Source organism: Lolium rigidum, chromosome 4 (genome assembly GCF_022539505.1).
Source record: "Lolium rigidum isolate FL_2022 chromosome 4, APGP_CSIRO_Lrig_0.1, whole genome shotgun sequence".
Taxonomy (NCBI): Eukaryota; Viridiplantae; Streptophyta; class Magnoliopsida; order Poales; family Poaceae; genus Lolium; species Lolium rigidum.
The window spans coordinates 276969958-276986852 of record NC_061511.1 but is presented as its reverse complement, the minus strand read 5'-3'; the positions used below and the strand labels follow the sequence as shown (position 1 = coordinate 276986852).

The window sequence follows — 16895 nt, the reverse complement described above, 5'->3', positions numbered from 1 at the left end:
ATCATATGAATCTCTGAATTTGTACTGCACACTAATGATCTAAGTACTGCATTTTCCATGTAGCAAGATCATACAGATCGCTAAGCTTGCACTTTTAATAACGCGGATGTACCTTTTGGTAGCTTCATACTACTCCAGAATAGTTTTTTAGATTTCACAGAGGCACTGATTTGTCGTCAGTCTAGTTACTTTAGAATTGTAGACATCGATATATGCCTGCTAGTTCTCAACTTCTCAACTTCTCATCTCAACTTTTTTAATAGGCATAGGCCATTCTGGGCATGCGCCACCCTGATTTTTGTTGCTGCATCCATTGCCACATTTGTCACGGGCCAAGCAGTACAGGCAAAGTATGGTTCTTTGAATTGTTTCTGGCAACTTATATACCGTACCTTGCATTGTAAACACTTATTTTTATATAATCTTAATACCTTTCTATGCGTTTGTCCAGGATATGTTCGAACCATACGACGTTTCGTGGAACAGTATTGTTGGCACTTTGGGCTACCTCGATGTTGGCTAGAAGGGCTTGGATGAAGATAGGTTGTCGCCGTGAACGAATACGCATGTGAACAAAATGTTTGCTTTGTGACATTTTCTCTTGTATTATTCATGTTTTCTGGTGATTTGGAAGTGCTGGTATGCATGTATAAGATGCCTAGCTTGTAACACAACCAAGTACTAAAGCAAAGAAAATCAGGCTTCTTCTATGAGTAGAACCATCAGGTTTCATTGACGAGTAGATCCATCAAGGCTTCTTGTATGACAAAAATTCCTTTGCCAGACAGGATTCGAACAAGAGCAAGCATAACACAGCTAGCTACTACTCTGACCTAGATTGCATACTCATCAAGACTCACTGTCCCAGATTTTGCACCTTACAAGGTAGCCTTTGAGGATATGCTATTTCTCTGATCTTTCTAATCCTCTTACATGGCTTGGTCCAGAATGCTACTATCTAAAAGAAGCTCATGTAACATGGTATTTCCACGATGTTGGGAACTGATATTCGTTCTGACGACCTGAAAGTTCAGTTATCACATAGTATTATAAGTCTCGTTCATTTGGCTTGTTCTCAAAACTGGATGATCTGTTCGTGTTTTAGTTGCTGAAACCAAATGTCACAAGTAGGAGAACAACACTGCAAATGCCAAAGTTATATTCACACACTGTACATTAATTTCATTTGTACAACATCAAGACCCACCTTATATAGGGGAAGGAAAAAATTTAAGAAAAAAAATGAAGAAAGCAATAAGCATCACTATCCGCAGCTACTTGAGTTGAGATCGTGAGTGTCATCTTGCTTAATGAAACAACATCTAGTGAGTGGATCCACCTTGTACCAGATGACCAGCCGCCAAGTCGTAGGAATCAACCCCATGTGCCATAGCAGCGTAATGCTGCGGGCTGACATGACCATTGAATCCAAACTGGCTCCGCAGAAATAGCAACAAGCAGGTCAAACTACTAGCATGAACAGTACGGTTTCAGGTGGGAGCTGAGCCAAACCTGATGATGGGGCATCCGAGCACCGGCCGTCACGACCGCCAGCTGCTGCTGGAATCTGGAAGACGAGTCCCTGGTTCCCACCATCGCTGGCCTGTATAAGATGAAAATCTTCATTGCAACATATCTAAAGTAGAATACATGCATAGTCATAAGCATATTTGTCTAAGATGTAGGATCCAACAATTGAAATCTGTGTGAGCAAGAACATGCTCCAGCAAATTTATTTCTTTTATGACGCACCAAAAACTCTGAGTATTAAAGTTCAAAAAAAACTCTGGAGTATTAAAAATGTGAGACATAATAGCTCAATTGTCACACTTGAAATGCTAACCCATATGTAAGACATAATAGCTCAGTGATCACATAATAGCGCCGAGTATTAAAAATCTGAGACACAATAGCTCGACGATCAAATTTATTTGTTTGTAGGTACTTGCCATTGCTAATGTCAATTTTTCTTTTGACAAAATGATTGTAGTCCGGTTCTCTCCTGCATATCTATTACTCCTCCAATTATCAAACTAGGATGAATTACAGTTGATACTATCTGATGCATCATGGTTTTCCTTTTGACACGGAAGAGAATAGAAGGTACCGTATCAGGTCACAAATCATGATCTGCAATTTTGGAAGATTACATTTGCCATACATCTGAACTGCAGATCCGCTGTATGTCTGGTCTTCACAGTTGACCCATTTCATGCGAGTGCCGATATATTTACTGCCCAAGGCCATTGTAGTGTGCATACTGCAAATAACATATTTTCGCTGGTATGCAGGTTAATGATATATCTGAAACTGAATGTGATATTTCAGAGCAGTATGATTTGGGAACACCATAAGCTAGCAGGTGCATACAGTGATACAGATGCATTTGTGATTTGCGATGTAGAAATACAGCTCTATTCTACTTCTTTTGACAGGGGCACCTTGATTAGGCACTAGGAGATAGAAACTCGAAACACTGAATTTGACTCATCCATGTTGCAGACACGAGACTGACGGACGTACAAAAAAACTGAATTTGACTCTAACAAAGTTCACACACTAGTCTGACCTTCAGTGTTGAGGCGACGGTGTCCAATCCCGCAGGTGAGCATGGCGGTGGCCGCCCACTCGGATCCCACTGTTGAGGCTGGAGGTCTGATCCCGCCGTTGAGGAGAGCGGGGGCGTTACACCAGACTGGGCCAAGGAGGAGAAAATTCGGGTTGGGATCTTGCAGATGAAGAACCATCTCCAGGCGATCGAAGGGCGCGAGGTGGACGAGGAGGCAGAGACGCGTCCGCCGTGACCTCGGGCGGCGCTCGTCAGGTAGGGGGTAGGGGTAGGGGCTGGATGCTCCCGGCGATCCCAGCGACACTCCGGCCGATCCCCCAGCGACGGAGGGGACGGGTCAGTGATTCTGCCGGCGATCCCCGTGATGGAGGGGAGGGGGGCTGCGACAGAGATGACGGAGCCGTGACTCTCCACTCGATCCCTGCGATGGAGGGAGGGGGCGGTAACTGCGACGGAGAGGACGGGACTGTGACCTCCAGCCATCCCCGCGACGTGGGGAGGGGCGGCGGCGCCGGCGTCGACCGCTGGTGTAAAGAAGGCCTAGACGAGTCGTGTACAGAGGAGTCTATTCTGATTTGGTTGATGAGCTTTTGTTTTTTCTTTGATTCTAACTGAGTTAAGTCCATTTTAAACCTTGTACTTGTAGACCATAGCTAAATCAAACCCCAAACTTACAATCCCTGAAGTTAGCACACTCAAATTAGCAAACCCAGTCTAATTCCAACCTTTGGTCCATTCCAAACGCGGATTGGCGATGTGAAAAAAAAAAGGTGGCTGGGATCGGTTAGTTTGAGGCTTTGGTTAAGTCTCTTTCGCCGCCCTGTCCTAGCAGCCCAGTCACTACGTACATGAGCAGATGAACGCTGCCGCCGGTTTAGATCGTGACGACAAGGAAAAACGATCGCATTTTGTACAAGCTGAGCTTGCATTGCATTGATCATCTGTGCTGACGAATCCAAACCTGAGAAAAAACTGTAGCGAACAAGATCTGTAGATCATGCCTCGGGCGCAGGCTGTGCAAGCCAGGCCTTGTCAAGCAGCTTGTCCATCGCGTGGAGGGAGCACAGCTGGTACTGCACCTCCCCAGTGCCCGGCTGCTGGATCACCTCGGCCAGCTCGGCCGTCAGGCAGGTGGAGTCCATGCCTCCATGGTCTTGTGCTGAGGACCTTGAGAGCGAGGGAAACGGCATCCTCGCGGGTGATGCCGCCGCGGCCGCTAGTCCTTCTAGAGCATGGATTGGGAGGCTTGGCTGTTGGCCCCGACGAGCTGCTAGCTAGACGACGATGGGCTCCTGGTAGGCGAGCAGGTAAAGATGGGTGTGGAGGTGAGCGGTGTTGACGAGGACCACGCCATCCGCCGCGAGGATGCCGATCGAGGGTCGAGCCGGCGTTACTGATCCCCTCCATCGCGTACTCCAGCTGGTGTAGACGGCCCTCCGGCTGCCGCCGCCGCCCGCTCTCCTCTGCTCTCGTGAATCCTCTTTCCCCAAATTATGCGGTCCAACTAGAACCCTCATTCCTCAGCGAGCCGGTCGAGCCCAACCTGGCAGTGGGCCCGCTCAAGTCAACAATCCCAGGGTCTGACTAGCCACGTCTGCAAATTTCTACTAAAACGGATCAAAGGTTGGAATTAGACTGGGATTGCTAAGTTGAGTGTGCTAATTTCAGGGATTGTAAGTTTGGGGTTTGATTTAGCTATGGCCTACAAGTACAAGGTTTAAAATGGACTTAACTCATTCTAATTTGATAAGTTAGTTTTTTTTTTTGCGAAACACAGTACAATCAAAGACGCTCATACATACGCGCACACACTCACCCCTATGAACGCACACACGCACACCCTACCCCTATGAGCACCTCCAATAGACTGCGTTGAAGAACTGATCCGGCAGTGTCTTGAGATTGACGAAGTCACCACGAGCGCCTCGGCTGTCGACGGGAACGTCGCCTCCCACTGAAGAATATTCCGCCTTTATGAAACACCAAAGTGTCAAATCTGGGATTTGAACTCTGGTGGACTGGGGGTGCCACTGCCCTCCTAACCATCCAACCACAGGTTGGTTCTCTGATAAGTTAGTTTCTAAAGCGTTCATTTAGAACTGTCGTAGCATTATAGAAGTTACATAAAATTTAGCATCGATTTAATCAACGGTCACGAAAAAATAGATTAGATGGAACCTAGATTTAATTAGACGGAACCTAAGTTCCATGCCAATCACCGTAAAAGCGCTCCTCCAAATTAAGTCCGCAAGTTAGACGTATGAGACCTACGCCTCCAGGTCAGATAAGGTGTTCGATTGTTTCTTTACACTACAATTGTTAAGACATATCGTCTGAAATATATGACACAAAATAGTACAAATAGCATGCTTGAGAGGATATGAAGTCGAGACCCTAATGGTACAAATATATGCCATGTGATCACTAATGTGAACAAAAGGAAATCGATAGTATTGTGAGTTTTAAATCCAGAGAAAATATCATAACTGAGACTTGAAGGAAATTTAGGTACTTATAGAGGAGGGGTATGAAGTCAAGTACTTCCCAAGTTTGTTCAATTTGGTTCAATTGCATTTAAAAAAAGTAGGAAAAGTTTCACGTGGGCCAAAGCATGTATCATGGAATTTGTAGATCAACTTATTCTATATAAAGGATGAAGATGATACCAAAGGGATCAAGGTCCGTTAGTAGCCAGGCGGTTTTCGGTGCCACATTATGTATTGTTCAATTCTAGCTGTACATAGTAGGCATTGGAGGCACTGGGAATTCATTCAGAAGAGCAACGGCAGGATTCAGCTAAGCTTGAGCAGGCAGGTTTAGTATAAGGCGAGCTCCTTCCAGAGGAGCCAGAGTTTGTATCTGCTTCTGTTACTTCTGCAGACAGCAGTAGAATTTGTTGACAAAAAACAAGAAAATGACACCTTGATTACGAAGAACAATGCCAATCCCTCCACTGGCGGACTTCGCTTGGCAGGGTCATGCATCAAAGCTCAGAACGTATCCCTGTACACCCTGGCCCTGCTGAGGAGTACTCCCGCTGCACCGTGCTAATTGTAACCGTGGGATGTGTCAACAAGGGACAAGATTGAACTTGTTGTGATGTGCGGCCACTTCCCTTGGTTCTTTTGCAAAACGACCCAGCGAAATGTTTGTTGACATTGTAACATGTATATGTATTGGGTATAGGGTAGTACCCTACCCCTCTACGTATATTCATTGTAAGCCACGGATGGGGCTTTTCCAACCCAATATAACAAGTACCCGATGGCTCCAACGAGCCCATCTTTTCCGCCACAAACTTCCATATGGTATCAGAGCAGGTCCTCTCCGTGACCTAGCCGCCACCGCCGCCTGCCGCCGCCGTCCACCTCGGGCCGCCGCCGCACGCCGCTCCTACGACCAAGAAAAAGATCACGACCCCTGCCGCCACCGTCCTCTCCGGGCCGCCGTCGCAGATACAATTGCCGCCGTCCACTCCGGGCCGCCGCCAAAGACCACGACCACGATCTGCCGCCGCCGTCCTCTTCGGGCCGCCGCCGCATCCACGACACGACACGACGACCACGATCTGCCGCCGCCGTCCTCTTCGGGCCGCCGCCGGATCTACGACACGACACGACGTACCTTCGCCACGATCTCAGTAGTCCCTGTCAAGCTATGTCTTCGTCCTCGTCAATGGCGTCACTTGCCACCAACCTGGGACCGTCGCCGTCGCTGAAGCTCAAGCGCGACAACATGCTGTTCTGGAAAGCCCTGGTGTTTCCTCGCCTGCGGTGTGCTCTCGCGTTTGGCCTCCTTGATGGCTCTGACGCCGCCCCGGATAAAACCCTAGATGCCACGGATTCAGATGGGAAGAAGATCACAGTACCAAATCCTGACTATGCAACTTGGGCTGCTCGGGATCAGTTTGTTCAAGGGTGGATCAATGATTCACTTTCGCCGGACATACTCGCGCACCTCCTTGACAAAATCTCCACCGCTGACTGATGCGTGCAATCGACACGTCCGTTGGGAACCCCGAGAGGAAGGTGTGATGCGTACAGTAGCAAGTTTTCCCTCAGAAAGAAACAAAGGTTTATCGAACCAGGAGGAGCCAAGAAGCACGTCGAAGGTTGATGGCGGCGGGATGTAGTGCGGCGCAACACCAGGGATTCCGGCGCCAACGTGGAACCTGCACAACACAACTAAAGTACTTTGCCCCAACGTAACGGTGAGGTTGTCAATCTCACCGGCTTGCTGTAACAAAGGATTAGATGTATAGTGTGGATGATGATTGTTTGCGAGAAAACAGTAGAACAAGTATTGCGAGCAGATTGTATTCGATGTAAAGAATAGGACCGGGGTCCACGAGTTCACTAGAGGTGTCTCTCCCATAAGATAAATAGCATGTTGGGTGAACAAATTACAGTTGGGCAATTGACAAATAGAGAGAGCATGACCATGCACATACATGATATGATGAGTATAGTGAGATTTAATTGGGCATTACGACAAAGTACATAGACCGCTATCCAGCATGCATCTATGCCTAAAAAGTCCAACTTCAGGTTATCATCCGAACCCCTTCCAGTATTAAGTTGCAAACAACAGACAATTGCATTAAGTATGGTGCGTAATGTAATCAATAACTACATCCTCGGACATAGCATCAATGTGTTATCCCTAGTGGCAACAGCACATCCACAACCTTAGAACTTTCTGTCACTGTCCCAGATTTAATGGAGGCATGAACCCACTATCGAGCATAAATACTCCCTCTTGGAGTTAAGAGTAAAAACTTGGCCGAGCCTCTACTAATAACGGAGAGCATGCAAGATCATAAACAACACATAGGTAATAGATTGATAATCAACATAACATAGTATTCTCTATCCATCGGATCCCAACAAACACAACATATAGCATTACAGATAGATGATCTTGATCATGTTAGGCAGCTCACAAGATCCGACAATGAAGCACATAAGGAGAAGACGACCATCTAGCTACTGCTATGGATCCATAGTCTAGGGGTGAATGATGCGTGTAGTTGACACGTCCGTTGGGAACCCCAAGAGGAAGGTGTGATGCGCACAGCGGCAAGTTTCCCTCAGTAAGAAACCAAGGTTTAATCGAACCAGTAGGAGTCAAGAAGCACGTTGAAGGTTGATGGCGGCGGGATGTAGTGCGGCGCAACACCGGAGATTCCGGCGCCAACGTGGAACCTGCACAACACAACCAAAGTACTTTGCCCCAACGAAACAGTGAGGTTGTCAATCTCACCGGCTTGCTGTAACAAAGGATTAACCGTATTGTGTGGAAGATGATTGTTTGCAGAGAAAACGATAAAACAGGTATTGCGACAGATTTGTATTTCAGTATTAAAAGAATGGACCGGGGTCCACGAGTTCACTAGAGGTGTCTCTCCCATAAGATAAAAGCATGTTGGGTGAACAAATTACGGTCGGGCAATTGACAAATAGAGAGGGCATAACAATGCACATACATGACATGATAAGTATAGTGAGATTTAATTGGGCATTACGACAAAGTACATAGACCGCCATCCAACTGCATCTATGCCTAAAAAGTCCACCTTCAGGTTATCATCCGAACCCCTCCGATATTAAGTTGCTAACAACGGACAATTGCATTAAGTATGGTGCGTAATGTAATCAACAACTACATCCTCGGACATAGCGCCAATGTTTTATCCCTAGTGGCAACAGACACAACACAACCTTAGAACTTTCATCACTTGTCCCAGGTGTCAATGCAGGCATGAACCCACTATCGAGCATAAATACTCCCTCTCGGAGTTAAGAGTAAAAACTTGGCCAGAGCCTCTACTAGTAACGGAGAGCATGCAAGATCATAAACAACACATATGAAATAACTTGATAATTAACATGACATGGTATTCTCTATCCATCGGATCCCGACAAACACAACATAGAGTATTACGGATAGATGATCTTGATCATGTTAGGCAGCTCACAAGATCCAACAATGAAGCACAATGAGGAGAAGACAACCATCTAGCTACTGCTATGGACCCATAGTCCAGGGGTGAACTACTCACTCATCACTCCGAGAGCGACCATGGCGGTGTAGAGTCCTCCGGGAGATGAATCCCCTCTCCGGCGGGGTGCCGGAGGAGATCTCCGAATCCCCGAGATGGGATCGGCGGCGGCGGCGTCTCGATAAGGTTTTCCGTATCGTGGTTTTTCCGCCTCAGGGGTTTCGCGACGGAGGCTTTAAGTAGGCGGAAGGGCAGAGTCGGGGGCCTGACGAGGGGCCCACACCATAGGGCGGCGCGGGCCCCCCTTGGCCGCGCCGCCATGTGGTGTTGCCACCTCGTGGCCCCACTCCGTATGTTCTTCGGTCTTCTGGAAGCTCCGTGGAAAAATAGGCCCCTGGGTCTTTGTTTCGTCCAATTCCGAGAATATTTCGTTACTAGGATTTACGAAACCAAAAACAGCGAAACAGAACCGGCACTTCGGCATCTTGTTAATAGGTTAGTTCCGAGAAAATGCACGAATATGACATAAAGTGTGCATAAAACATGTAGGTATCATCAATAATATGGCATAGAACATAAGAAATTATCGATACGTCGGAGACGTATCAAGCATCCCCAAGCTTAGTTCCGCTCGTCCAGAGCGAGGTAAAACGATAACAAAGATAATTTCTGAAGTGATATGCCATCATAACCTTGATCATACTATTTGTAAACATATGTAGTGGATGCAGCGATCAAAACAATGGTAATGACATGAGTAAACAAGTGAATCATAAAGCAAAGACTTTTCATGAAAAGTACTTCAAGACAAGTATTAATAAGTCTTGCATAAGAGTTAACTCATAAAGCAATAAATCAAAGTAAAGGTATTGAAGCAACACAAAGGAAAATTAAGTTTCAGCGGTTGCTTTCAACTTGTAACATGTATATCTCATGGATAATTGTCAACATAGAGTAATATAACAAGTACAATATGCAAGTATGTAGGAATCAATGCACAGTTCACACAAGTGTTTGCTTCTTGAGGTGGAGAGATATAGGTGAACTGACTCAACATAAAAGTAAAGAGAATGGTCCTTCAAAGAGGAAAGCATCGATTGCTATATTTGTGCTAGAGCTTTTATTTTGAAAACATGAAACAATTTTGTCAACGGTAGTAATAAAGCATATGAGTTATGTACATTATATCTTACAAGTTGCAAGTCTCATGCATAGTATACTAATAGTGCCCGCACCTTGTCCTAATTAACTTGGACTACCGGATCTTTGCAATGCACATGTTTTGACCAAGTGTCACAATGGGGTACCTCCATGCCGCTCTGTACAAAGGTCTAAGGAGAAAGCTCGCATTTTGGATTTCTCGCTTTTGATTATTCTCAACTTAGACATCCATACCGGGACAACATGGACAACAGATAATGGACTCCTCTTTAATGCATAAGCATGTGGCAACAATTATTATTCTCATATGAGATTGAGGATATATGTCCAAACTGAAACTTCCACCATGAATCATGGCTTTAGTTAGCGGCCCAAAGTTCTTCTCTAACAATATGCATGCTCCAACCATGAAGGTGGTAGATCTCTCTTGCTTCAGACAAGACGGACATGCATAGCAACTCACATGATATCCAACAAAGAATAGTTGATGGCGTCCCCGAAACATGGTTATCGCACAACAAGCAACTTAATAAGAGATAAAGTGCATAAGTACATATTCAATACTACAATAGTTTTTAAGCTATTTGTCCCATGAGCTATATATTGCAAAGGTGAATGATGGAATTTTAAAGGTAGCACTCAAGCAATTTAATTTGGAATGGCGGATAAATACCATGTAGTAGGTAGGTATGGTGGACACAAATGGCATAGTGGTTGGCTCAAGTATTTTGGATGCATGAGAAGTATTCCCTCTTGATACAAGGTTTAGGCTAGCAAGGTTATTTGAAACAAACACAAGGATGAACGGTACAGCAAAACTCACATAAAAGACATATGGTAAACATTATAAGACTCCATACCGTCTTCCTTGTTGTTCAAAACTCAATACTAGATGTTATCTAGACTCTAGAGAAACCAAATATGCAAACCAAATTAGCAAGCTCTAAGTATTTCTTCATTAATGGGTGCAAAGTATATGATGCAAGAGCTTAAACATGAGCACAACAATTGCCAAGTATCAAATTATCCAAGACATTTTAGAGTTACTACATGTAGCATTTTCCAATTCCAACCATATAACAATTTAACGAAGAAGAAACTTCGCCATGAATACTATGAGTAGAGCCTAAGGACATATTTGTCCATATGCTACAGCGGAGCGTGTCTCTCTCCCATAAAGTGAATGCTAGGATCCATTTTATTCAAACAAAACAAAAACAAAAACAAACCGACGCTCCAAGCAAAGTACATAAGATGTGACGGAATAAAAATGTAGTTTCGGGGGAGGAACCCGATAATGTTGTCGATGAAGAAGGGGATGCCTTGGGCATCCCCAAGCTTAGACGCTTGAGTCTTCTTATAATATGCAGGGGTGAACCACCGGGGCATCCCCAAGCTTAGAGCTTTCACTCTCCTTGATCATATTGCATCATACTCCTCTCTTGATCCTTGAAAACTTCCTCCACACCAAACTCGAAACAACTCATTAGAGAGTTAGTGCATAATAAAAATTCACATGTTCAGAGGTGACACAATCATTCTTAACACTTCTGGACATTGTATAAAGCTACTGGACATTAATGGATCAAAGAAATTCATCCAACATAGCAAAAGAGGCAATGCGAAATAAAAGACAGAATCTGTCAAAACAGAACAGTCCGTAAAGATGGATTTTATTAGGCCACCAGACTTGCTCAAACGAAAATGCTCAAATTGAATGAAAGTTGCGTACATATCTGAGGATCATGCTCGTAAATTGGCTTAATTTTATGAGCTACCTACAGGGAGATAGACCCAGATTCGTGACAGCGAAGAAATCTGGAACTGCGCAGTAATCCAAATCTAGTACTTACTTTTCTATCAAAGACTTTACTTGGCACAACAAAACATAAAACTAAGATAAGGAGAGGTTGCTACAGTAGTAAACAACTTCCAAGACACAAATATAAAACAAAAATACTGGAGTAAAAACATGGGTTGTCTCCCATAAGCGCTTTCTTTAACGCCTTTCAGCTAGGCGCGAAAGTGTGTATCAAGTATTATCAAGAGATGGTGTGTCAACCTTACCTTGGGCTTTACCCTTACCTTTCTTATTGTTTTTCTTTCCCTTTGGTTTAGGAAATATATGATTTCCCCCTGGTATAGAGGTGAATTTCAGAGTGCCTTCTCCCACATCAATAACTGCTCCCAATAGTTTCAACAGGGATCTCCCGAGTATGATTTTTCCTGTTTCGATAACAAGATAATCAATGGATATTGTTCTTCCAAGAATGGTTGTATGCACACCTGCGGCTATTCCCTTAGGAATTATAATAGAGTTATCAATGAGAGTTATTTCTTCTCCTCCTTCATCGACTCCCCAAAGTTTCAAAGATTTATAAATGCTTTCGGGCATAAGGCAAAATTCATACATAATATCACGAGTAGGCATGAAGAGTTCGATCACCGATAACAATTTTAACAGTAGGATCCCACAATGAAAGTTTAGAGTTCACTAAAACTTGTTCAAGACGATTACGAACGTGGCAATAGTTATCATCCAGGGCGAGATGTACTTATCTCGAGATTGTTTAATCTACTATATATGCTAGTGAGGGCTGAATCAAAGTTATTAGCTGAATCATGTGATGCAACCAATTTCTTTATGGCATTAAAAGCTTGATCCCCATTGCAATGGAGGAAATCTCCTCCCACTAAAGTATCCAAAGCATATCTATAGCGAACCATAAGACCAAAATAAAAATTACTAAGGAGCAAACTTAGAGTCATTTGAGGTTCAGTTTTACGATAAGAAGTAAAAATTCTAGACCAAGCATCCTTAAAACTCTCCTCATCCCCTTGTTCAAAAGTGAAGACTAATTCTTCAGGCGAAGAAGTAACAGGTTCAGAGCTAGACATGGTAACAAAAGTAACTAAATATTTTTTGTATTTTTAATATAGAGTGCAAGACAATAAAGCAAACTAAATAAAGTAAATGCAAGTAACTAATTTTTTTGTGTTTTTGATATAGAGTGCAAGACAGTAAATAAAGTAAAACTAGCAACTAATTTTTTTTTTGTGTTTTGATATAATGCAGCAAACAAAGTAGTAAATAAAATAAAGCAAGACAAAAACAAAGTAAAGAGATTGGGAAGTGGAGACTCCCCTTGCAGCGTGTCTTGATCTCCCCGGCAACGGCGCCAGAAATTTGCTTGATGCGTGTAGTTGACACGTCCGTTGGGAACCCCAAGAGGAAGGTGTGATGCGCACAACGGCAAGTTTCCCCGATAAGAAACCAAGGTTTAATCGAACCAGTAGGGAGTCAAGAAGCACGTTGAAGGTTGATGGCGGCGGGATGTAGTGCGGCGCAACACCGGAGATTCCGGCGCCAACGTGGAACCTGCACAACACAACCAAAGTACTTTGCCCCAACGAAACAGATGAGGTTGTCAATCTCACCGACTTGTCTGTAACAAAGGATTAACCGTATTGTGTGGAAGATGATTATTTGCGAGAGAAAACAGATAAAACAAGTATTGCAGCAGATTTGTATTTCAGTATTAAAAGAATGGACCGGGGTCCACAGTTCACTAGAGGTGTCTCTCCCATAAGATAAAAGCATGTTGGGTGAACAAATTACAGTCGGGCAATTGACAAATAGAGAGGGCCTAACAATGCACATACATGACATGATAAGTATAGTGAGATTTAATTGGGCATTACGACAAAGTACATAGACCGCCATCCAACTGCATCTATGCCTAAAAAGTCCACCTTCAGGTTATCATCCGAACCCCTCCGGTATTAAGTTGCTAACAACGGACAATTGCATTAAGTATGGTGCGTAATGTAATCAACAACTACATCCTCGGACATAGCGCCATTGTTTTATCCCTAGTGGCAACGAGCACAACACAACCTTAGAACTTTCGTCACTCGTCCCGGTGTCAATGCGGGCATGAACCCACTATCGAGCATAAATAATCCCTCTTGGAGTTAAGAGTAAAAACTTGGCCGAGCCTCTACTAGTAACGGAGAGCATGCAAGATCATAAACAACACATATGAAATAACTTGATAATTAACATGACATGGTATTCTCTATCCATCGGATCCCGACAAACACAACATATAGTATTACAGATAGATGATCTTGATCATGTTAGGCAGCTCACAAGATCCAACAATGAAGCACAATGAGGAGAAGAAAACCATCTAGCTACTGATATGGACCCATAGTCCAGGGGTGAACTACTCACTCATCACTCCGGAGGCGACCATGGCGGTGTAGAGTCCTCCGGGAGATGAATCCCCTCTCCGGCAGGGTGCCGGAGGAGATCTCCAGAATCCCCCGAGATGGGATCGGCGGCGGCGGTGTCTCAGTAAGGTTTTCCGTATCGTGGTTTTTCGCCTCAGGGGTTTCGCGACGGAGGCTTTAAGTAGGCGGAAGGGCAGAGTCGGGGGCCAGAAGAGGGGCCCACACCATAGGGCGGCGCGGGCCCCCTTGGCCGCGCCGCCATGTGGTGTCGCCACCTCGTGGCCCCACTCCGTATGTTCTTCGGTCTTCCGGAAGCTCCGTGGAAAAATAGGCCCCTGGGTCTTTGTTTCGTCCAATTCCGAGAATATTTCGTTACTAGGATTTACTGAAACCAAAAACAGCAGAAAACGAGGACTGGCACTTCGGCATCTTGTTAATAGGTTAGTTCCAGAAAATGCACGAATATGACATAAAGTGTGCATAAAACATGTAGGTATCATCAATAGTATGGCATAGAACATAAGAAATTATCGATACGTCGGAGACGTATCAGTGAACTACTCACTCATCACTCCGGAGGCGACCATGGCGGTGAAGAGTCCTCCGGGAGATGATTCCCCTCTCCGGCAGGGTGCCGGAGGCGATCTCCTGAATCCCCGAGATGGGATTGGCGGCGGCGGCGTCTCTGGAAGGTTTTCCGTATCGTGGCTCTCGGTACTGGGGGTTTCGCGATGGAGGCTTTAAGTAGGCGGAAGGGCAGGTCAAGAGGCGACGCGAGGGGCCCACACAACATGGCCGCGCGGCCAGGGCCCAGGCCGCGCCGCCCTGCTGTGTCGCCACCTCGTGGCCCCACTTCGTCTATCCCTCGGTCTTCTGGAAGCTTCGTGGCAAAATAGGCCCCTGGGCGTTGATTTCGTCCAATTCCGAGAATATTTCCTTACTAGGATTTCTGAAACCAAAAACGCGAGAAAACAACAAGCGGCTCTTCGGCATCTCGTTAATAGGTTAGTGCCGGAAAATGCATAAATATGACATAAAGTATGCATAAAACATGTAGATATCATCAATAATGTGGCATGGAACATAAGAAATTATCGATACGTCGGAGACGTATTGATACGTCTCCAACGTATCGATAATTTCTTGTGTTCCATGCCACATTATTGATGTTATCTACATGTTTTATGCACACTTTATGTCATATTCGTGCATTTTCTGGAACTAACCTATTAACAAGATGCCGAAGTGCCGGTTGCTTGTTTTCTGTCGTTTTTGGTTTCAGAAATCCTAGTAAAGAAATATTCTCGGAATTGGACGAAATAAAAGCCCAGAGGCCTATTTTCTCACGAAGCTTCCGAAGTCCGAAGACGAAACGAAGTGGGGCCACAGGGGAGCCAAACCCTAGGGCGGCGCGGCCCCCCTTGGCCGCGCCGCCCTGTCATCTGGGGCCCCTGTGCCCCCTCTCGACTTGCCCTTCCGCCTACTTAAAGCCTCCGTGACGAAACCCCCAGTACCGAGAGCCACGATACGGAAAACATTCCGAGACGCCGTCGCCGCCGATCCCATCTCGGGGGATCCTGGGAGATCGCCTCCGGCACCCTGCCGGAGAGGGGAATCATCTCCCGGAGGACTCTACACCGCCATGGTCGCCTCCGGAGTGATGAGTGAGTAGTCTACCCCTGGACTATGGGTCCATAGCAGTAGCTAGATGGTTGTCTTCTCCCCATTGTGCTATCATTGTCGGATCTTGTGAGCTGCCTATCATGATCAAGATCATCTATCTCGTAATTCTATATGTTGCGTTTGTTGGGATCCGATGAATAGAGAATACTTGTTATGTTGATTATCAAAGTTATGCTTATGTGTTGTTTATGATCTTGCATGCTCTCCGTTTCTAGTAGAGGCTCTGGCCAAGTTTTTACTTTTAACTCCAAGAGGGAGTACTTATGCTCGATAGTGGGTTCATGCCGCATTGACACCGGGATAGTGACGAAAGTTCTAAGGTTGTGTTGTGCTTGTTGCCACTAGGGATAAAACATTGATGCTATGTCTAAGGATGTAGTTGTTGATTACATTACGCACCATACTTAATGCAATTGTCACGTTGCTTTGCAACTTAATACTGGAGGGGTTCGGATGATAACTCTGAAGGTGGACTTTTTAGGCATAGATGCGGTTGGATGGCGGTCTATGTACTTTGTCGTAATGCCCAATTAAATCTCACTATACTCATCATGATATGTATGTGCATTGTCATGCTCTCTTTATTTGTCAATTGCCCAATCGTAATTTGTTCACCCAACATGCTGTTCGTCTTATGGGAGAGACACCTCTAGTGAACTCGTGGACCCCGGTCCAATTCTCTTTACTTGAAATACAATCTCATCGCAATACTTGTTTTTACTGTTTTCTCTGCAAACAATCATCTTCCACACAATACGGTTAATCCTTTGTTACAGCAAGCCGGTGAGATTGACAACCTCACCTTGTTTCGTTGGGGCAAAGTACTTTGGTTGTGTTGTGCGGGTTCCACGTTGGCGCCGGAATCTCGCGGTGTTGCGCCGCACTACATCCCGCCGCCATCAACCTTCAACGTGCTTCTTGGCTCCTCCTGGTTCGATAAACCTTGGTTTCTTTCGAGGGAAAACTTGCTGCTTGTGCTCATCATACCTTCCTCTTGGGGTTGCCCAACGAACGTGTGAAATACACGCCATCAAGCATATTTTCACGGCGCCGTTGCCGGGGAGATCAAGACACGCTGCAAGGGGAGTCTCCACTTCTCAATCTCTTTACTTTGTTTTTTGTCTTGCTTAGTTTTATTTACTACTTTGTTTGCTGCACTAAATCAAAATACAAAAAAATTAGTTGCTAGTTTTACTTTATTTGCTATCTTGTTTGCTATATTGAAAACACAAAAAAAATTAGTTA

At 45.0% G+C, this 16895-nt stretch overlaps 1 protein-coding gene across 1 annotated transcript; it reads right to left on the bottom strand.

The window, feature by feature from the left end:
• Window positions 1-1098: 1098 nt before the first annotated feature.
• Window positions 1099-2587, bottom strand: LOC124705328. Its single transcript, XM_047237066.1, has 3 exons — window positions 2108-2587; window positions 1513-1603; window positions 1099-1433 (listed from the first exon to the last, which is right to left on the bottom strand). Exons 1-3 carry the CDS (start codon window positions 2257-2259, stop codon window positions 1323-1325), a joined length of 354 nt encoding a protein of 117 aa, XP_047093022.1. The 5' UTR covers window positions 2260-2587; the 3' UTR covers window positions 1099-1322.
• Window positions 2588-16895: the final 14308 nt, after the last annotated feature.